General features: G+C 35.7%; 1 protein-coding gene across 3 annotated transcripts in view; it reads left to right on the forward strand.

Moving 5' to 3' along the window:
* Positions 1–11,903: 11,903 nt before the first annotated feature.
* Positions 11,904–23,043, forward strand: part of LOC148846105 (S-adenosyl-L-methionine-dependent methyltransferases superfamily protein) — a 60,112-nt gene continuing 48,972 nt past the window's right edge. For all 3 annotated transcript variants that reach the window (XM_088952901.1, XM_088952902.1, XM_088952903.1), the window contains exons 1-4: positions 11,904–12,277; positions 12,397–12,492; positions 13,210–13,293; positions 21,490–21,564. In XM_088952901.1, coding sequence (XP_088809027.1) covers positions 12,152–12,277; positions 12,397–12,492; positions 13,210–13,293; positions 21,490–21,564 — 381 coding nt within the window. In that variant the 5' untranslated portion in view covers positions 11,904–12,151. The remainder of the gene's footprint in view (positions 12,278–12,396; positions 12,493–13,209; positions 13,294–21,489; positions 21,565–23,043) is intronic.

Below are 23,043 nucleotides of genomic sequence, written 5' to 3' on the forward strand. Positions count from 1 at the left end.
ATGGTTTTTAATCCATGTTCCATTCCCATTTGTTCATCTCTGAGATTTCCCTCCTTTCTCAGTGACGGAGATGGCGAAATGTCTCTGAAAATGTGGGAAATCACATAGGGTGCATGAAGCCAACTATTTCAGCTGCAAAACCCCACCACCTTTCTGTGACGGATCATATCCACTCATCCCATGAGTTTCCTTTTGGCCTTTGTCAGACAAGGTTCAGAGCCGTTTTCAGGTAAATATTTATGTCCAGTGAGTGCTCACCCATCATATTCAGGTTACGCCAAGGTACCGTGAGAGAGTTCCCATATTCAGGTTATGAAACACTCTAACAAATCCAACAGCAAATGGATAGCCCAATTTTATGGTGTGTTTCCTCATTATTGAAGGATTCATCATTGTGCTAATGACGGAAGGCCTTTAGAAAGTCCATCATATGGATCTCCCTATCTCATGCACTCATATTTGCTGGAGGGAACAAAATTATGCCCTAGTTCTAATTTAGGTCAAACCAAAGTGGCTCCCACTAACTTTTCTAAAGTCAGATTTCTAGTGGGCCTTAACCGACTAGGGTTTTCACATGCGTCCCTTTTCAGGGTAGTGGGGCTCACCAAGTAAGGAAGGGGGTCATTCAATGACCTTAAGGGACACCATGGAAATGATGTGCATTCAGCCATGGTGTGTGCAAGAGCCACTAATGAGTCATCATGGGCCAAGTTCTTATGGTCCATGGTCGCAGCACATCAGACATCCAAACAAAACATGTAAAGGAAAAATTGATCCAATCAATTAACTACTGTAAAGCCCATTAACCAACCCATTTAGAATCCATAACATTAACATTTAATGTCAACTAGGTATATGGGCTGAAACGCAGTTAGTAGTTCGGCCCATACAACTTTTCTCACAAGAGTGGGCTTTTGCAGTTTTAACTTTTTAAAACTGGGCTTTACAGGTGGGCTGAATTAATCCCTGCAATTGAACATCAAATTTGGAACTGCAAGAGGGAGAAATATGGACTGAAAAATAGTCCCTTTCGAACCCTAGAAGTCTATAAAAATATATATATTTACAGACCGAATTGAATAAAATAATAATAAAAAAGAAAAAGGGTGTGCAGACCATCTGTGCCAAATCTGCACTGCGATCTCCATGTTTGAACAGTCCATTAAATCAAAATAAATAAAGAACAATTTTAAATAAATATCGGATTTAACAAAAATTAATTTAAGATCAATCGCCCTTAACAAGAAAAAATTTCTTGAAATAAAGAAAGTAATCTGCGCAAATCTTGGTAGAACATCTTCTGTCCATTTGCGCAGGTTCAGATATCATTTTCTTTTGGTTCAAAATTCAAACCTGTGGCTCTGATACCACTGAAAAAATGGTAGGATCCATCTAATGGAAGCCATAAAGATTGTGGAATGGGTGGAAAAATTTCAAAAATTTTCCTACCTTCTCCCAATTGGGAATCGCATTCCCTAATTTAAGAATACAATATTCAAGGATCCTATTTGAACCATAACCAAACCAGATCTAAACCAAAGACAAGGGAGGGATTATACCTGATCCAGAGATGCAATATCTCCCAAAGTTGGTGTTCACGCCCGAAGGAGGAACCAAGATCTGCTCCTACTGAAGATGACACAGCAACTGTGGAATAGAACCAGCAGGGTGCGTCCTACACACTGAATCCTTCTAAAGAACCCTCTAGAAACTCTAAGCACCAAATCTTTTCAGTCTCCTTTTGCAAAACTGATATCAAGAATTGATTTCTTGATTAATTTCTTCTTCAAAGATCGAATCTTGTGAGAAAGAATGGTGGCGGCTAGAGGAGAACTCCTGGGTGGAAGATTTCTGAATTGCTTCTCTTCTCTATGGAGTGAGTATGAGATCTAATCTCTATTTGTAGGATATTTTTCTACACATAACCCCTTGTTCGAAATCTGATGATGTTCTCTTAGGGTTTCTCTTCTTTTCTTCTTGATTAAGCAACCTCCTCAGAAGGAGTTATCCCAATCCAAATCAGTATCTGGATAGGGGATAATCTTAATCATATCTGCAGATTAGGTTAGTTTACTCCTGATCTTATTAGGAGGTTACCAAATTCAAACTGTTTGAATTTGGTTTCCCATAGTGGATTAGGTTAAAGGCCCAATCTTTCTGCTAACTTTAATCCCAAATATGCCCCATTAGTGGGTGATCATATCAGCCCAGTTTGAAATGGGCTTTTGGCCCATTAAGTGTTCAGTGCTTAACTAGTTTCCAATTTGCTGCCCAGTTGGGCTTCTTTGTATGGCGTGGGACCCAAGCATTGATCTACACACCAACCACGTGGATTCGGCCGAGCCTTTATTACAAGGCCTAGCCGAATTCACTGAGAAAACTCAGTGAACCCCTGAGCCCATCACATGGACCCTTGGGCCCAATGCTTACATTAAGTGGTCCCTGGGCCAAACCATCTTATAAAAACCCAGGGACTGTGGGCAGGTGCAAGATTATCCCATCAGGTATTATCCTAAATGATATTACACTTAACCGCTCAACCCATAATGATCAAGCACTGCCCGACAAGAGAGGACCTCTCCCTCGGCTGCAAGGAACAGTGCTACACTCTCCACTCACATGAACCCCGGAAATTAAAACCATTTGCAAACATTTTGAAATTGTACAATATATATATATATATATATATATATATATATATATATATATATATATATATGTATATACTGCCGGTAGTTTGGTTTCCATCAGAGAGAGCGCATTCCCAATCATTACCTTTGTCCGACAAAGAGGTTGATCCCATCACTATGATCACCCACTCAGATGAATTCTCAGACTGCCCCAACATGCCTAGGTTTTGACCCCCGCTAAGGATCTCACTGATTGACGTATCAAAGATAGCCTGATCCAACACCTAGTGATGTATCATAATCGAGTTTAGGGGTCAGTTGTAACTTTCCAGTTTTGCCCATTTGTCCCCAAGGTCCAGGGCAATATTGGAAATCTGGTCCAATTCAAGGATTCAAGTAATCTCATACTGCATGTGCCTTGGGTCTCACCCTGGTGGCCGAGACAGGCCATCCCAACACTTAGTGGCACACTAGCATCTGCCTTGGTAGGATGAATCTCCTCAAACTCATCCAATGGCTATGAACATTTAAAACTAACACGAGTCTCAATAAGTGTCCAGTTTTAGGGTCTTACACAGAATTATACTAAACAACATGAATCAAACTTGCACTTTATTTATTTACACTAAATATCAAAAGTACATCAATTCAGATTGAAGCTAAGGGCATACAAAACTGTTCAACACTGACAACCCAAGATGCAATGACACATTCCATGAAGATACCAAGAATAGTCATATATAGTACAAAACCGGGTATCCCCAAGTGCAATGACAGAACCTGGCAAACCCAGGAAGGCTATTGTAGCATGAAAAAGACTCTTCAACTCATATGTGATGACGCATTCCTTGGATACATTGAGAATGATGGTATACAACATAGAACTTGGTATTACCAAATGCGATGACACAGCCCGACCACAATAGGCACACCTGTGATTACAATGAGCAATTTACGCACCCTGGTACCCCCAAGAATAACCTTGGCTCTGGTTGTTAATAGCACAGGCAAACATAGCAATTCCTAATCATAAGCCTGTATAACTCCAGGAGCAACCAAAAGACAACACTCCAAGGGGTAACAAAACAGTAACCCACCACGACTTAATACTCGTACACAATCAATCATCATAACTAAACAAATAATTATACTCTGGGCATAGATGTCTAACCAAAGCCCGCGGTTACTTCGCATATCATGATTAGTCCACATACACACCATTAGAAAGATGGCATTATAATGCCTTGTAGAATTATATATGAAAAGGTTTTCTAGCACTTTGGCATTACCTGATTACTACCAACACCAATTAAGCATTTTAGTTTTCCAGAAGTTATGGACTCATAGTTAAGGCACACACCTAGATTAATGATTAGGCACAAATAACTGCCCAAGGCATGCCAATGGGGGCTTGGGCCACAACCTAAAATAATCACACCAATGAAGAAGCCAATCATGGGCCTACTTATAATACATTCAACACAACATTTCCCACAAAGACAAAAACCCATCGCATACAGCCCAAGAGGGCAGCAACCATCACAAAATCAAAATAAAGGGAAAAATAGCCAAAATACATTAACTGAATAACAAAAATGCTCACAAAAGTATGAATATCATTCTTTTCATTAAGTTGTTTTTACAATATATATATGTACGAACATTCTATTCATTGAGATGTCTTCCAAACTCTACCGCTGCATCTGGATTTCTATAATCTCTTTATCCTCCTCTCGAAGTTGCGATAGCACCTTCTGCTACCGAGCAGTCTCATCAATCAAAGAATCTAACTTCTCTTTGGTCTTGGTAATACATACCTGGAAAACATTCAGGCGGCTACAGAGATCATCAGAGGCCTACGTAGTCAATGGGATAGACTCTTTATAACATGCCTTCCAAAAAACATGTGCCATGTGAACCATCCGCTCCTCAATTCGGTCCATATTGAAACCCATCACAGCAAATGATGATCATTGAGAACTCTTCCTCCAAGGATTCATCCTCATCCCCTTCTCTCAATCCGTCCTTCAACTCCCCTCCACTCCTTTTCCGAAAACCATGATCATTGAGAACTTCCAAGTTGCAGAGTTTGTCATCACTAAATGGGATCCTCCTAACTCTTCCACCTATGCCAAAGTCGCCTCTCTCTTCTTCAAGAGCCAAACCAAAGCCAGGGAGTTCCTCAAGTCCATCACAAATTTACAGAGATCCATGCATTACCTCCTCTCTCACCACTCCTCTTCTCATTTGCTCGTCTACGCCCACAACCTCATGCAGATTGCCATAAAAAAAAGGCTTGAGAAGGAATTCTTTTAGATTCTCTCCGCCAATCGTAACCATCTCAACCCTGAATCCATTTCTGGTCGTACCTCCATCTCCACCACTTCCAGCACTGATTATGTGACGGCTCCAAAGGCGATCTCCAAGTCACTACCAACTCTATCTCAGAGGTCGAGCAAGCCTCCACTGGAGAAGACGAAGAAGAAGAGGATGTTGTGGTCGCCAGTCCTCCTTCCAAGTGGATGTTGTGGTCGCTGGACCTACTATCGGAGCTACTTGTCAAAGAAGAAGAAGAGAAGAAGAAGAATGGAAGAACACAGACTAGACCAGTTCACGTCCACATGAACTGGTTTGTATCCGATTGAACCAACCAGACCATGTTAATGCTCAAACACACGTTAATGTTGGCTTGGTCAATGTGTCCTTCTCCCATTCATAGGTTCACGAATCCAGTGCACCCACGGGTGCATAGAACGCAGACTCAAATGAATGTAGATTTTAAAACATGTGGACGTTGTTTAAAAGGAAAAATGTGTAGAAAACCATTTGGAAAGGCTAAAAAATCTAAAGAAATTTTAGAAATAACACATTCTGATGTTTGTGGACCAATTAACAGGAAAACCCATAGGAAGATGTAATACTTTGTAACCTTTATAGATGATTTCTCAATATATGGTTTTATCTATTTGCTAAATAAAAAATCTAAAGTTTTAAAAAAAATCAAGAAATTTAAAACTTTAATTAATAATCAAATAGGAAAGAAAATAAAAATACTTAGAAATGATAGGAATGGAGAGTACGCCTCTAAATTATTTAATGAATACTTAGCTAGGCGCATGCACCCAAAACATTTCAATTGTGTATTTACTAATTGGTGATAATCATTGATAGGTTGCATTCGTTGTTGATTATCTACAATATTTCAAATTTCAAGTTGGTTGAATAAAATTTCTAGCACGAGCAAACTTTTATTGTTATGTGTGCTCTTTATTTTATTTTAGAAATATTCCTCATGTGATAAATAACAATCTTATCTGCATGTCCAATACTCCCTTAGTGGCCTTACAAGTTAGAATTCATTCCTTTCCAACTAGTTAGTTCAATCAAATCATTTCATATATAGTTTGATCGTTTTTCAATTTGCTATTTGTCTTCTCCTTTTTCCTTTTGACGTCATTTGCATATTTAGTCTCATAGAATAAGTATCATTCCCCAATAGAAATGTGCATTCAACTTGCAGCCTTGCACCATTATATTTGGCGCATCACCTCATTCATACATAATTAGTCCCGGCAACGTCACACATAGCAGTCCTGAGCATTACCATATTAAGCTCTTTCTATATATCCCATCACCCTTAAATAAACCTTGCATCGGTAATTATCTAATTTATCTCATTATTCATCCATTTAATTCACTTATAATTTTAGCCATTTCAATCTCCTTTAGAATGTTAGGCTACACTTAGAAATTAAGTATGGTAGTATCATTTAATCAACTCTTCATTAAATTAAAAACTTATGGCTGCATAATTCTTCTAGGTTTTCGGGTTGCATATAGTATTTGTTTAGGTGCATTAGACTTTTGAACTCTCATTAGTAAATCATCCACTTGCTTATTAATCTTAGTGTTAAACTATTTTGTTTGGTTCCCTGTTAGAATCCTTTTCAATCAATTCAGTCATCATCTTTTAATAGTTTAGAAGATTCTAGTTTGTACTGTTCTTAATCTTGGTGCGTAAATCAATTCCGTCATCATCTTCTGCACTCTTTCAAAATTTTGTCATGCACTGTATGAATTTTGTTTTTTAACATGAAAGCCATTTGTAGTGCTTGAATTAATGCTTGGGTATTTATGTTATACTAGCGGAGGGGTTTCCGCTTTGCAGGGGTTGGATTGGAATTGTAACATTGTTATTTGCTATATTAAAAAAGAAAACGGTTTCTTAATAAGAAACTTGCAATTATAAGTACTCAAGTATTAAAATTCATATAAAGACTTAAAAGAGATCATCATGTGCTTGCTTTTTTAAATATTGCTTCAGCAAAATATCTCATATAAAAGAATATGATCATACAATGATAGTTCTGATTTCCACTTCATAGTTGTCCTTTGTTTTACATCGAGAACTCCTAGTTGACCCGGACGGTAGGACCGTTCGGCTAAGGAACCGTCCAGGCAACCGGTTCTGTTTTACCCCAAATCTGGTCCTTGGCCAAAAATCATTGAATCAGTCAATGACCCATTGACCCGAAAGGTCGAATCGTCGACCCGCTCAATGACTTTTGGCCATTTTTTTATTTTTTATTTTTGTTGTCAGAACGGTCCATCTGTTCGAACTGAACAGTCAAACCGTCAACCTAGAAACCAATGGCCAGAACGGTTTTGTTTTTGGGTCGTTTTTTCTAGATGTCAATAATTAGACGAAATAACTTTGTAGTCATAGTCATGGGAAGATTGTCCAGGTAACCGGTTCCGTTTTACCCCAAACCCGGTTCCTAGCCAAAAATCGTTGAATCAATCAATGACCCGTTGACCTGGGCGATCGAACCGTTATCCCATTGACCCATTCAACGGTTTTTGACCATTTTTATTTTTTATTTTTTGTTGTCAAAATGGGCCATCCGTTCAAATCGGACGGTCAAATCGTTGACTTGGAAACCAGTGGCCAGAACGGTTCCATTTTTGGGTCATTTTTTCTATATGTCAATAATTAGACAAAATAACTTTGTAGTATGGAAAGGGTGGTCATTGCAAGGGATTCCAAAACCTTAAAAGATAAATCCAAAGTGACCTTAAACACACAAAAAAAAAGCGATAAATCCACCAAACTAGAAAAACCAAGGAAAAAAAATCAAAAAATCGAGTCCAAAGTTTTGCTTTAAGATGGAGCTAAACATACATGCAATCAAAGAAAGAGACAAAGTAGATCATCTTGTAAGAAAATAAACAAAAAAGCATTGCATAAGAAAATCTAAAGAAAAAACAAAAAGTAAAAATAAAATGGTGGTAAACCCTAGACTATTTTGGAGGATCTTGAAAAAGAAGACCAAACACAAAAAAGGGCATACTACACATGCTCGAATAAAACCCACAGTAGAAGAAACCTTGGAATAGTGAAAATCAAAAAGTATAAAAAACCATGGTTTTTTAATCACCATTGACCCATATGGTCAGACATTTCAGCCCGATAACTGTCCTGGCAACAGGTTTCGTTTTACCCCAATCCGGGTCCTTGGCTAAAAAACGTTGAATCGGTCAACAATCCATTGACTTGGATGGTCAACCCGTCAACCCATTGACCCGTTCAATGGTTTTTGGCTGTTTTTTTTTTTTTTTTTTTTTTTATGTTGTTGTCAGAATAGACAACCACTTGAATTAATGCTTGGATATTCATCTTATATTACTGTTGTTGATGGATGAGTGTAGCATATCAATTAGTTATGATTTGGGCCCATCAAGGTCCAGAATGTGAATGTGGTAAATGCATGATGCGGGTATATATGACAAAAAGTGCACAAACGAACCGATCGATTCAGTTTTGGTTCACCAGTTCATTTTAATTTCGGTCAGTTTGGTTTTTCGGTTTTTTTTTGTCATCCCTACCCCCACTATCCCCAACTTTCTCCTAAATTATCTCTAATTTAATAGAGAGTTTCTCTCCTAAATTATTTCTAATTCTTACTTATCTTCTCCTCAACTTTTTATCTACATCTATCTAAAGAAAGTTTGAATTATAAAATTTAAGAATTATTTAAATAGTCTAACAAAATTATATAACAAGTTTATATAATTTATTTAAAAGACAAAAAATAATTATAATTGATTTAATAAGATTCATATTATTAAATACGTATTTATTTTTACAAATTTCATCACGAAATTATGTACAAACAACATAAATTATGATTTTCTGGATTATTCAATCTAAATGTTATTAAAATAATAAAAATATAACACTAAAACTGAAATCTTATTTAAATTTTTTAATAACTAAATATCTTAAATAACAAAATGTTAAAATTAATATTTTAAATCAATTAATAATATATTTTAAGTAGTTTCTGAGTAACTTTCAATTATAATAAATAGATTAAGATTTAAAATATTTAGTTATTTTAAATAAAAAAATTAACATAACTAGATTTTAAATAGTGAAAATAACAAAACTATGTATTAATAGTACTATAATTTTATGGATTATTAAATTCAACAAGTAATTAATATTTTAAGATTTAAATAATGATATTATTTCAATAAATAAATAATATTATAAATAAGTCATTTCATTTATACCAAATAATAATTCTAGAAAATTACTTTCAAAAAAATTGTTGTTTATTAATAATTTTAAAATTTTAATCTTTATTTATTATATATTTATATATACTAAAATTAATATTTATTGTATTTCAGTAATTATTTATTGTATTTTGTGATAAATATATTTCCAATAATTATGTATAAATCTATTTTGTTTTGTTATTTAATAGAAACTTTTCAATAATTGTTAGAGTTTAAACGATTGTTTTGTAGCTTTTTAAATTTAATTTATTGTGTATTTTCGCTATAAATTTTTAATAATTATTGGACATTAAACTATTGTTCACAAGTTTGTTCATTTCAATTGAAGGTTGTTTGGCCAACCAAATTGACCTGGTCAAGTTGGGGGATTGCTCACTCAAGTTATATCGGTTTGGGTCAATTTTCAGTTTGGTGAGTCGGTTCAAAAGATTTAAAATTAAAAAATTAAATTTAAAAATTAAGTTTAAATTTAAAAAATACCATGGCATTATTAAAAAAAATAAAAAATTTAAATTTATGATATAAACTATTTTAGCCTAAGAAATATTGGAATCTTTCCACTTTCCCGTATCAAAAAATACATTTAAAATATAAATTATTAATATATATCTATGGTTGGGTCGTTCGATTTTATTTAGTTTATAAATGGCCAAACCAAAACTGATCCAGCCCAGTCGAGTTAATAAATTGTTGAACCATAGCTGACTAGAAATACTAGAAATCGGGTTGGTTAGTTTCATTAGTTTGATTCAGAATGGTAACGGGGCGGGGCGGGGACAAGAAGCCTCTCCCCATCCCCATCCCCATCCCTACTAACGGGGATAAAGTTATCCCCATCCCTATCTCCACTGGGATCCTCACTCCCCGTGATTCTTTATAATGTCAACCATTATGTTTTTGTTTTTTTATTTTATTTTAAAAATAATAATTAAATAATTAAAATTTATAATCCTATTAGAAAATATTCATACATATTCAACCATATTTTTAAAAATATTTACATATAGACGTATCTGTACATACATACATATATAAACCATGCGTATATATACATATATTAGTGGGGATCCCATGGGGCGGGGGTCGGGGTCCACACAGGGTAGGGAGTGCTCTCTCCATCCCCACACTGTCAGCAGGGACAGAAATTTCTCCATCTCCCTCCCCGTGGGGGGAAAACCATCCCCATTCTTGCCCCATTTGGGGTAAATCAGGGAAATTGGGAAAATTGCCATCCCTAAGTTTGATAAACAACCTTATCTAAATTTAATTATTGGTATTTTTGTATTGTAAAAAATTATTAAAAATAGTATATAAAATATAATTATTATATAAAATAATTGTTTACAAGGATGTCAATGGGTCGGGTTAAATGGTTAACCCAGCTTGATCCACCCTATAGGGTCGGGTTAGGGTCAAGTATATTTGGTTTAGGGTTAGGTTAGAATTTTGATTCTTTGACCCAAGTTAGGTTTGGGTTAGGGTTGGGTTTTGGTTGACCTGCCCCTTGCCAAGTCATGATACCTTGCATATATACCAAGTGTTCTTGCAATTTTTTCTTTTACTTCTAACTTTATAGGCTTAAAGTTTATAATTTATTTATATGTTGATTTTGATTTTCTTCTTTTTTAAATGGAAAAAATAACACCTTAAAATCTATAAAACAATTTCCTTATTTAAATTAAAGTATAGGTCGGAACTGGGTTAAACCCTATAGGGTTAGGTCAGGTTCGGGAATCATGTATTTTTTAACCAGGTTAGATCGGGTTCAGGTTGGAGTGCTAGAGGATTGGGTTAGGATTGAGGCAAACCCATGCCGTACCTGAGCCCAGATTTCCTACTCACTTTTCCTACCCACTCTCTACCTGCCATTAATTGTAGCCACACATCTCTCAATTCATAATAGAGATGTGTGGCTCCAATTCATGATAGGTAGGAAATTCCGAATGTGCCGTACCCAACTCGTTGACATCCCTATTTATACTCTCTTACATGTATCTATTATTAATAAATCTTATGCATCACATGGGTCCCCGCTAATTTATCGATTAAACCATTAACGATATGCGCTTGTCGTAGTTGCAACATATTATGTTGCATTATTCTTTGGTTATTACTTTGCATGGTGGTCTTTTGTTTGTTACATTTATTATGTAATGTGGTGCATCCATTAGTATATATATTTTTTAATTTATGGATTTAATATTAGCTAGGTAGGTAATGATTGTTTTTATAATAATTAGTTTGGATTAATAGGTTGGAATACTACATTTTAAGTAGCCAATATAATGGTCCTAGGTGTATATGGAAGTCAGAAAAGTAGTTTGGTAACACCCGGTTTAGGTTTTTATTTTGAAAAGCATGCTTTGAAGCAAATTATACCATGCAGGTTCCCAATCCAAGAGTCCAACTTCAAAAAGTCTAAGGTCCCGTTTATTTATCGATAAATAGGGAGAAGTTGGTCAATGACGTATCTATTTTCCATTAACCAATTTTATTGTATTTTTTTGCATTAAGTATTGGGGCCATGGTAAAATTAGTTCCATTATTCGAATAACATCTATTCATTTTTCAGGTAAATAAATAATTTTCTCACGTGAGAAAAATTTATAAAACATAATAAAACAAGTTTACTTATTTTAATATTGGCCTTTACTGTATAAATTAGAAAATTCTAAGTCAAAACTTATCCAAACGCCTCTTTAGGCTTGACCTCGGGTTGGGTCAAGGCCGTCAGGCCCGAGCCCAACCCGAGGTTTGCGCTACTTCTGGCATTTTGGCTTTGGCCTATTCACTTGGGGAGTGCTTTATAATTACCCCCTCTTGCAGATGAGTTCACTTTTGCTACGATACTGTCGTAGCGCAGGGCTCCAATTTCCAGCCACGTGCACGCAGACACGGGAACAGATACTTCCTCCGCGAAAGCGTTTCCCTCCAAAATGGCTCCACACTGCAGATACTCATGCGATACTGCAGCTCAAACCCTAGAATGGATTAGCGCCATTAACGACTTCCTTAGACCTTACGTATTTCTTCTGAACGACCATGTCGTCAACTTCTTTAAGGTATCTCCTTTCCATGCTCTATTGTTTTTTTATTGATTTCATCTCAATACATTTCCAATTGCTTACATTGCCTGAATTTTGCTCTAAATCGTATTATTCGTTTTTATTATTTTTTGCAGGACAGACTATGGGAGTCTATTGATAAGCAGTGGATGAATTGCCTTCGCAAAGAATCAGTTGAAAATCTTCTCAAGATTCCGTCTGGAATTGTCCAGGTTGTTGTTCTACTACATTTTTTCGTTCTCTTTGTCAGTAATGATGTATTTCTAATTAACTCGTCCTTTTTATTCCTTTTGTTTCTATAAGCTACAACAACTGGGTTTTCTTTTTAGAGTAGGACAATTGACAAGCTTTTCTTTTCTTCCTCATTAATAAAAATTGCACAAGTTTGTCTAAATGTATAAAAGGGAATAATTAATTCAATTACTACGTTGATGGTAAGGGTAAGTGTGACGTTGTTACACTCTGAAGAATTATTCACGTTCTGAAAGTTATTGTTGATTATCCATCTCCTGGGTTTTAAATTTGTGCGGGAATCTTTTTTTTTTTTTAACAATAGAAGGGTTGTCATTTTCACTTTCTTGAAATTCCAGACAAGTGCTAATTTATGACCATCGAATTTATGGGTCAGACCTTAGAGATTTCCCTCAGAGAGCCCCCGTATGTGATAAGTCAATGCTAACCATTTAATCATGTGTATTTTTTTTTTTTTAAACTTGTTCTTGGCTGTAGTTCTTATTTCAACATTTTGGTTTCCATGATGCGATTATAACAGTGGACTTAGTTATTCTACTATGATGGTTATGCTTCTTTCAAATAAAATTTATTCCCCCCCACCAAACAAGCACACACTCACAAAGAAAAAGGATGGATTAATGATAAATATCCATGTGCAGGCTTAACAATTGGTGCTTATTTTCTTATGATACTAGGATAACTGGCCAGCTTCACTTAAAGAGTTTATCCTTACTTCGAGATCTCTTGTTCTTCCTCGAGAGCAGGTTGAGTTACAGATGGTATGTCCTATCAGCCCAATGGTTTTTAAGCTCAATCCTATTGTGATTTTCTTTTGCTTGAAAAGGTTATACTGTTTTCTAATTGTTGTTTGGATGGTAAATATTGACAAGTTATTTGAGAACCTGATACCTTCTAATGGTATGAGATGTTACATTTTCAAGGGTTCTATCAAATTGTAAAATCATTTTTTGGTTAGTATTGATCTTTGTATCCATCATCAACTGATGGTGCTAGGCTCAAATATAAACCCATAATGCTATTTTACCCTTCTTTAGAAGAAGAAAAAAAGGACAATAATGGCCTAGGTGAAGGGATGAGAGATCCATTATATGGGTGGCTGAACCCTATAGGAAGGTTGGGCAAAATTTTAAAAATTTATCTCTCTCCCATGTGGGAATTACATTCCCTATTTTAGAAAACTGCATTTTTAAGGATCAATCTTGAAACCAAACTAGACCAGATCTGAAATCAAAAGGTAGGAGAGGGATATACCTGATACGGAGTAACAGTAACTCCCAACGAAGGTGTTCACGCCCAAGGAAAAACCAAAGACTACTCCCACTGAAAATGACACAGTGTGAGGTGGAGCAGAATCAGCAGGATGACTCTTCAGTAAGAACCAAATTCTTCAGCAAGAATGTGATGGAGGGCTGGTGAGCACGACTTCAGATTACCTTTTCTACCAAAAGGTAATATCAAGAACCTTTCTTGACCACTCCTATAGGTGGAGATCGAACTGACAGGGGCGGCAAGAGCATAAGACAGGAGTAGTCAAACTGTAGATTCTTCTCTCTTTGTAATTTGTGAATTGATTGTTGTCTCTTGGAAGTTTTCCCTGCTCCTTTATTTATAGCCTTTAAAGAGAGCATCTCCTAATCCCATTAGGAGTTTCCTAATCCAAATCTTGTATTTGGACCTGGACTCTCTTTAAGAGATAAGAATAATCCCTTATCTTATCTGCAGATAAAGATTAGCCTTCCTAATCAAATTAGGAGTTTCTTGATCAAAATCTTTATTTTGGATCTGGTCTCTCTGAGTGGATAGGGATAATTCCTTATCTTATCTGCTGATCTAATTCCCAGAACCGCCCCTAATTAATAAGTTTTATTAAATCAGTTTGAATTGGGCTTTAGGCCCATTAAGTCTATGTGCTCACTTAACCTTCTAACTGCTGCCCAGTTGGCTATCCTTGTATGGCGTGGGACCCAAACATTGTTCTACACATCAACCACATGGGTTCAGTCTAACCTCTGTTACAAGGCCTGACCGAATTCACTGTACGAAACAGTGAACCCCTGAGTCCATTACCATGGGCTCTTAATAGGCCCAACATTTACACTAAATGGTCATTGGGTCAAGCCACCTTATAAAAGTCTAAGGACTGTGGACCGATGCAAGATTAGCCCATCAGGTATTACCCTCAATGGTCTTACACTTAACCTCTTAGCCCATAATGATCAAACACTGCCCGACAAGAGAGGGTCTCTCCCTTAGCTGCAAGGTACAGTGCTGCACTCTCTACTCACATGGATCCTGTGAATTAAAACCTTTTGCAAACATTTTGAAACCATAATATATATATGTATATCTCCATATAAATATATTTTGCAAAAACAAATTTTAACGGTTGAAATCAACTGCCGTCAGTTTAGGTTTCCATAAGAGAGAATGCATCCCCGATCATTCATTTTGTTTGACAAAGGGGATGATCCTATTATTATGATCACCCACTCAGATGGATTCTCGGGCTATCCCAACATACCTAGGTTTTGACCCCCTCTAAGGATCTCATTGATTGGCATATAAAAGACAGCCCAATCCAACACCTAGTATAGTATCATAATCGAGTTTAGGGGTCATGTGTAACATTCCAGTTTTGCACATTTATCTCCAAGGTCTAGGGCAATACTGGAATTTTGGTCCGGTTCAGGGTTTTAAGAAAACCCACACTGCATGTACCTCAGGTCTCACCCTAGCAGTTGAGACAAGCCACCCCAGCTAACTTGGCGGCACATCAGTGTCAGCATTGGCAAGATAAATCTCCCCAGATCTATCCAATGGCTATGAAGATTCTAAACTAACACGAGTCTCATATGTGTCAAGTTTAAGAGTATTACACAGAAACACACCATAATAACATGAATCAAATATGTACTTTATTCATTTACATTAAATGTCATAATGTACATCATTTTGATTGGAGCTAAGGGCATACACAGTCTAACACTAGGCCCTAGGGTTCCTCATCCTTCTACCATTAGAAGTATTTCCAAAGATAATGCTTATCAAGGCTACCTGAAGATTATGTGGGAACTCAACACAAGAAAGACCTTAGGGTCCAATTAGTTTGTAGGAATAGGGGAATCGGAATCGGAATGGACCATTCCGATTCCAACTGTTTGGTTGGGCAGAATCGGAATCCAATTCCCATTCCTGGTGGAATGGCATTCCCCAATATGAGGGAATGGCCCTTCCCTCCCCTTCCCCTAGGAATGAGAATTCATTCCACCCAACTCTGGTTTCGATTCTGATTCCAGACTGAACCAAACAGCTGAAAGGAATAGACCATTCTGATTCTGATAACGATTGTGAACCAAATGGACCCGTACTTCTACATTTTGCATAATTTGTTGAGCAGTTTGATCATTTGGGCTTTCTTTGCTCAGTCTTACCTCAACTCAACTAATTGATCGCAGGATTTGAATTCAGTATATAAGAGTCCCACCTTTAGATATTTCCAAGTTGCTTCATGGTTTAACAGCTAAAGTTGTGTTTGTAAATGCAATAATGCACTGCCTTTATGACATAGAATGGGAGGGAGAAAAGGGAACTTGGTGGGTAAAAAGGTGGAATCGAGGATTTGAATTATGAGAGGAAGTAATTTAGATCTAATAGAGATGAGGAAGAGAAGAAACATTGCACCCTTAGAAGAAAAAGATAGAGAAAGAGGAATAAGGAAAAGGATCATTCTTACTTGCAGGTAACTTGCAGACCAAACATTGCATCCCATTAATCAACTCTTAAATTCCAGTTACAATGAATTTATTTATAGACTGAAAACTGACCCAAAAATGAATAATTATAATTGAGGGTAAAACAATGTAAAGGGATCCAATTTTCAATTTAGAGAGCCGTATGTGGTTTTAGAGTAAACCACTGTAGCAATGGGAAAGTAATGTGTTCCTTTCAGTGGGACTTCAACTAGTAGCTTTTGGATCTTTGTAACTTTTTTCCTTAGAGCTTATGGCTTTGGGGGTTGATTGTTATAGGCTGTATATGTTTTTCTTTGTGGTGAAAACTCTTCACCAAGAGTTGTACTTGATTTTCATTTCCGTTTAAATTATCCCTTCCTATAAAAACATAAAAGCAAAGCATCATTTTTCTCGATGGAAGTTAAGCAGCTTTGCCCCTTTGTTTGTTCTTTTTTTCCCTCTCTCTAATCATTTATTTCTATATTTGTCTAATCAAAACAAAGCATCACTTCGATCAAGGGCTTTGCCCCCTCTTTTTTTCCTCTGTGATTAGTCATTTTTAGGGGCTTTGCCCTTTCACTATTCATTTTTTTGCTCTGTAATTTGGACATTTATTAACATTTTCTCTCTTTTATATATTGTTGCATTCAATCTAAAGAGGTGCTATCATTTTATTTGTTTTATCCCATTTTTTGATTTACCACTTGCACATCTATGTATTGTGCTCTTGCATTAACAAAATAGGGTCTTTTTTTTTTTGATCAGCAACTCAACGATTTTTATTAAAACATAATAATAGGAGAGTACAACAAGAAGTTATTAGAAATAACACCCATTACAACTGAGTCCACCCACCTATTAAAATTGAGCCCAAAAACAAATGATGCCTATTTACTCCTTGTTTAGCTAACCCATTTGCCAAACCATTAGCGGACCTCCTAACCTATCTGAAATAAAATAGCCAAATAGGGTCCTATTGTCCTCTTGTAAAGCTAGTAAATGTAGGGAGTTACTGTATATATGTTTTAATTTTTGATAGTAAAAGAGAAATTTTGTTAAAAAAGATTTTTCAATCTAGTACACCGTCTAAACCAAGGGCTATCCATAGCTTCTCTAAATATTCTCTTCTTATATCATTGAAATCTTGATGCACATGAGCCCAATTAACATATGCAAGATTTTTGCCACCACTTTCCTCCTTGAATGGAAAGATTTCAATGAAGGTGGGAATGGATGCCCTTGTTAAAAATGATATATGGGAGTTGGTGGATTAGATGGAAGGAAGTAGACTGTGGGGTGCAGATGGGTAATTACAGTGAAGTATAATGCTGATGGGGTTGTAGAAAGGTACATGGCTAGATTGGTTGCAAAGGGGTATACTTGAATTTATGGTGTTGACTATCTTGAGATCATTGCACCAATTGCCAATATGAGCTCTATTAGAGTCCTTTTATCTCTTGCTTCCATCTTTTCTTGGTCACTGTTTTAGATGGATGTAAAATATGCATGCCCCAATGGTGATTTATAGGAAAAGGTGCATATGGAATTGCCCCCAAGTTGTTATTAGAGAAGAGCTGGGGAAGAAAGTCTATAGGTTGAAGAAAGCCTATTATAGGTTGAAACAATCATTGAGTAGTTAGTTTGATAGATTAAAAGGTGCATTGTTATGGTTTCGGTTATGAGCAGTCTTGTTCTAGGATGACATAGTTGTAATTGGGAATAATGAAGTTGTGGTTGTTTCATTAAACAAATTTCTTAGCATGGAGTTTGACATAAAAGATTAGGGAGACTTGAAATATTTTTTCACTATTGAAGTAACTAGGTCTGAATGTGGTATCTTTATTTCTCAGAGAAAGTATGTTCTTGATCCTCTCAGAGAAAGTATTTCCCTTGGAGGTGCACAAGGGCAGCAATGATTTGGACAATCTGGGAAGGGAGAAATGCAAGAATCTTCCTAGAAAAAGAAGAATTAAGGAATTGGTGATGAAATGTGCTATGATCGGGGTGATTCATTGGGTTAGATCTAGGGGTGCAAGTTAGGTGGGTTGGGCTGGGTTTATGCAAGGTTTTAAGTATCAGAAAGGCAATTTTAAGAGATGTATCAAGATACGCCTTGGATACATATGCGTATCGGAGAAAAACTAAGATACACATAGATACGCTTTAAAACACTATAAATACTTTAATAAATCATAAAAATACATAACAACACTAAATATAAGACCTAAATGAGGTGTATATACATTAAATTAATATATTTTAATGGTTTTATGAAGAAATATATTGTAGTTAATTATAATTTCATTAAAAATCCCATACTTAACTATAATTTATAATTCTTAAGTTTTAATATTTAATGGGATGGGAAAAAACTAACTCTCTTATCCAACCATAAAATATGCATTAACACAACTTCTAAGTGAAAATATACAATAATTATTTATTATTTAAATAATAATTATTTATTATTTATTTTCAACAAATATAAAAAAATAAATAAGCATTACATAATATATACAAAAAATATTTATTAAAGAAGAAATTTCATTTGCCTTGTGGAATATATAATAGATGATCCATAGAATTATAATATATTCAATCATTGTGATTAAATGATAAAATATAGTTAGTTAATTATTTATTATTTAATTCTATAAATATAAAAATAAAAAAATATTAAAGAAGAAATTGCAATTGGTGTGATCAAACGATAAAATATAATTAATTATTATTTATTTTTATTCTAAAAATATAAAAAAAATATTTAAGAAGAAATTTCAATTTCTCTATGGATATTATAGATAAATCTATAGATATAAAACATATTTAGTCTTTATATGCCGAGAAAAAAAATATATTTTCAATTTTTTGTTAATTTATATTTTCCCCAAATATCTCATGAAATTTCAATAAATCAACAGATAACTCAAAAAGATGTGATTTTGGATGTAAGAAATGTAGATTAACATACATTTATACATTCAAGAAAAAAGAAATCATATGATATTATAAAAAATTGAAAAAAATTACCTATTTTTTACCATATTTTTTCAAAACTTGAAAAATCTTAAAAAAAATAACGATTCACACTTGTTTCTTGCAAAATTTTGCAAATCTAGCACTCTAGGAATAAGGTTTGGAGTTTTAGAGTCATTTGGGGGTTGAAAGAATCTTACTTTTCCCTTTATTTTTTTTTCGGTTTTTGGCCGTATCTTTTTCGTCGATACGCTACCGATACACCCCGATACACCTCCAATACACCTTCGGTACGCCCCGATGCGCCCCTGATACGGGTCCGATACGCATGAAAAAGGATGATACACATGATTTCCATGCGTATCCCGTATCTGTTTTTAAAAGATACGATACAATGAAATTTTAAACCTTGGGTTTATGGTCAAACTAGGCCCAACCTTAAGATTTGAGCCCAAGGCCCGAGCCCGAGGTCAAGCCTTATCTTCCTAACCTGAGCTCAGCCCACATTGTAATTTGATGCACTCGGGTTGGGCTCGAGCCCTAGCCGGGCTCGGGTTGGTCAATGAACCCGCTCTAAAATTATACATGTATGTATGCATTTATGCAAATATGTATACATAGATGTATGTATGTAAATATGTATGCAAATATGTATGTATATATGTAAATATATATGTATATATGAATGTGTATAATTGCATTGGGCTTGGGTTGGAACAAAGTTGGGCCGGGCTCAGGCCAGGTTTGGGCTACCTAAGGACTAGGCTCGGGCCCAGCCCAAAAAATTAAAAAAGCTCAATTTCTTTGGCATCAAGCCCAGCCTGTGTAAAATTTTGGGCTGGGTCGATTCGGGCTCGGGTTGGGCTGCCCAAGTTGCACCCCTAGTTAGATCCTTGGAAATCTTCTCACCTTTTACTTTTGATGATGTGTGGAGAAATTGGGGTGTGGTGGCAAAGAGTTCTTCAAAAAAGAAATCTGTACATAAATCTTGGTCACCTCCTTTAGAGGCTTTATTAAATTAAACTTTGATGGTAGCAGCTGGGGTAATCCGGGTCCCTTGGGAGCAGGGTAAGTTTTTAGAGATAAAGGTGGCACCATTATTGCATTGTTCTTTGGTCCAGCTGGGGTGGGGGGGGTGGCTTTACAATGGTGGAATTTGTGGTGGTAATTCAAGGGATGCATCTACCGAGAGACTTGAATTTGGATAGACTGATTATTGAAGGGGGCTCCAAGGTGTTGGTGGGTTGGTTAGGAAAGGTGGAAACTGTGGTATAGACCTATAGGAAGGAAGTTAAAGAGGTCCAAATGGTTGTTGAGTAATATGATGAATATTAGGAAACAATAGGTGCAAGGAGCCACAAACAGGCTGGCTGATTTCTTAGCTAAGCAAGGGGTTAATAGGGGGCATTTGTATTGGGATCAGTTGTAATCCGTCTTTTATGATGTCAGAGGTGCAATTTGCACCTAAGGGCTGCTTGTATTGTATGTATATAGTGCTGCTTTATTCTTATTAAAATTTCAAAGTTACTTATAAAAAAGGCTATGTATTAGAAATTGGTTGGCCAGTTGCTTTGTTTATGTAGGCCTCGCATATCATATGCTGTTAGTGTTGTTGGTTAGTGTATGCATGCCCCTAATGATTATGCCAATTAGGAGTTAATGAGAGAATTTGGAGTTGATTAGTTGGTTATGTTTTCACCCTCACAATAAAATGGGGGCTTCTATGCTGATTTCTTTGTAACTTCTTGTTGTATATTAAAGCATCCTAATTAATGAAAATTTTCAGAGTTATTGATCAAAAGAAATGGGGGCAAATTAACAAATAGGGGTGCTTTAGTCACAAAAAAAGTCTAGAAATCTTTAAAGGCACATTCACACTTTTTAAAGGAGTATAGTTTCTTGTTATGTCTGTTGTTTCTTTCATATCCTTTAATGGTTGCTTTTATTTTGAAATGCAATATTTATTTCATTTATCAATAGAATAGTCTCATTTTTTAAGTGACTAATCATCTGATTTTTTTTATTTGTTTATTTATCCTTGACTATAATTTCTAATGAAAGACATGAAAGACAAATAGGAGCCTTGCCCAAGGTGCTTACATGGTAGATCATCTTTTGTTATCAACATTGCTGTTTTTACCATGTTTATAGTGGTTTGTCATGTCTTTTAATCATGGATATTAGATTTGTAATGATAAGTTGTTTTTAATTATTTGGCTGCACTTTGACCTTTTTAATATTTTGCAGATGTTGCCCAATTTGCATGTGGCTTCACTTGATACTGTTCTTACCCAAGGCATGAATATGAAGAAAAAACATGAAGTAAGTTAGTGATTTTAATTTCAAGTTGCATTTTGCATGCTTTGGTATCCTTTTCTCATTGAATGCCAATTCCTGTTAAGAAGGGTAAGTTTGAAGCCAGCTCGCCTAAGAGACCAGACCCCTGCCTAAGAGACAAACCTCTGTTTAAAAGTGGAGCAAGCTCCATGATTTTCTTCCATAGGGAACACTCCAAGGAGGGTAGATTTGAAGAAGTTGTCCAATCACCTCTGTCAGTGCCATTATTTTGCTGCTATTAAATTTCTCCATCAACATACCCTTTCTTTCCTGAATCTCCAAACTCATTTCCCCAAAAGGGCCTTGTTGAAGATTTTTAACTTTCTAATCCTCAGCCCACCTTTTTCTTTTGGCATGCACACTTGGTCCCAATTGACTAAGTGTAATTTCTTTTCCTCCTCCCAGACGCTCCATAAGAAGTCTCTCTTTAACTCTTCAATTCTTTGAGCCACTTTGGATGGGGTTGGGAAAAGGGATAGAAAGTAAGAAGGTAAATTTGAAAGGGAACTCTTTATGAGAGTGATTCTACCTCTCAAGGACAGGTATTTAGATTTCTAGGAGGCCAGTTTCCTTTCTATCCAATCCACCACAGGGTCCCACACTAGAGAGGAGGTGCATTTGGCTCCCAAAAGAAGTCCAAGATACTTAGCAGGTATTAAGCTACTCTTTGACCAGTTAACTTTCAGCCCTGACACCACTTCAAACAAACTCAGCACCCCTAGAAGGGCTTCCAGTTACTCCACTTCAGCATCAATGAAGCAGAGGGTGTCATTAGAAAACTGAAGCAAATGAATCTGCTCCCTCTAGGCTAGATTCAAAGCCTTTTCACATCCCTTCTTCCCCTACTTGGCTGGTAAATATGGTTAAAATTTCCATCACACAAATGAAAAGGAGGGGGGACAAAGGGTCCCCTTGCCGATTGGCCCACGGGCTAGGGCCAAGATAAGGCTGAAGTCCCAAAGAACTTTTCCACTTGCACCACTTTCCTTGAAAATTCATATCTTCCTTAATCCAATGTCTTCCAACCCATCATCCACTTGCCTATGTATTTTGGCCAATAGATCAATCCTATATGTTTAATGTGTGTAAATAACCAAAATATAAATTAGATAACATGTTAAACTAAATTAATATATAATGTAAATTAAACTAACTAATTGATATATACAAATGTAAGCTAATTAAACTATTAAATTTTAATACTATAGATTATGTTAATGTAAGTACAATTAATAATATAAATTAAATTAATATTGTTTATTAATAACTATCTCCAAATGAATCTAACTAAATACTAACTAAATAATTAAACAATCTACATAAATTAAATAATTAATAAACTAAATTAATCTATTATCTAAGTTAACCACCTGGTCAGAAATCAGGTGGTAGCTGATACAGTAAGGGGTGTTTGGGAGAAGCCTGTACCACCAAGGGCTGAAGCTTTTGCTTAGTTGATTGTGA

The sequence above is a fragment of the Nelumbo lutea genome, chromosome 7, assembly GCF_056320005.1.
Source record: "Nelumbo lutea isolate HS-2025 chromosome 7, American lotus-T2T, whole genome shotgun sequence".
NCBI lineage: Eukaryota > Viridiplantae > Streptophyta > Magnoliopsida > Proteales > Nelumbonaceae > Nelumbo > Nelumbo lutea.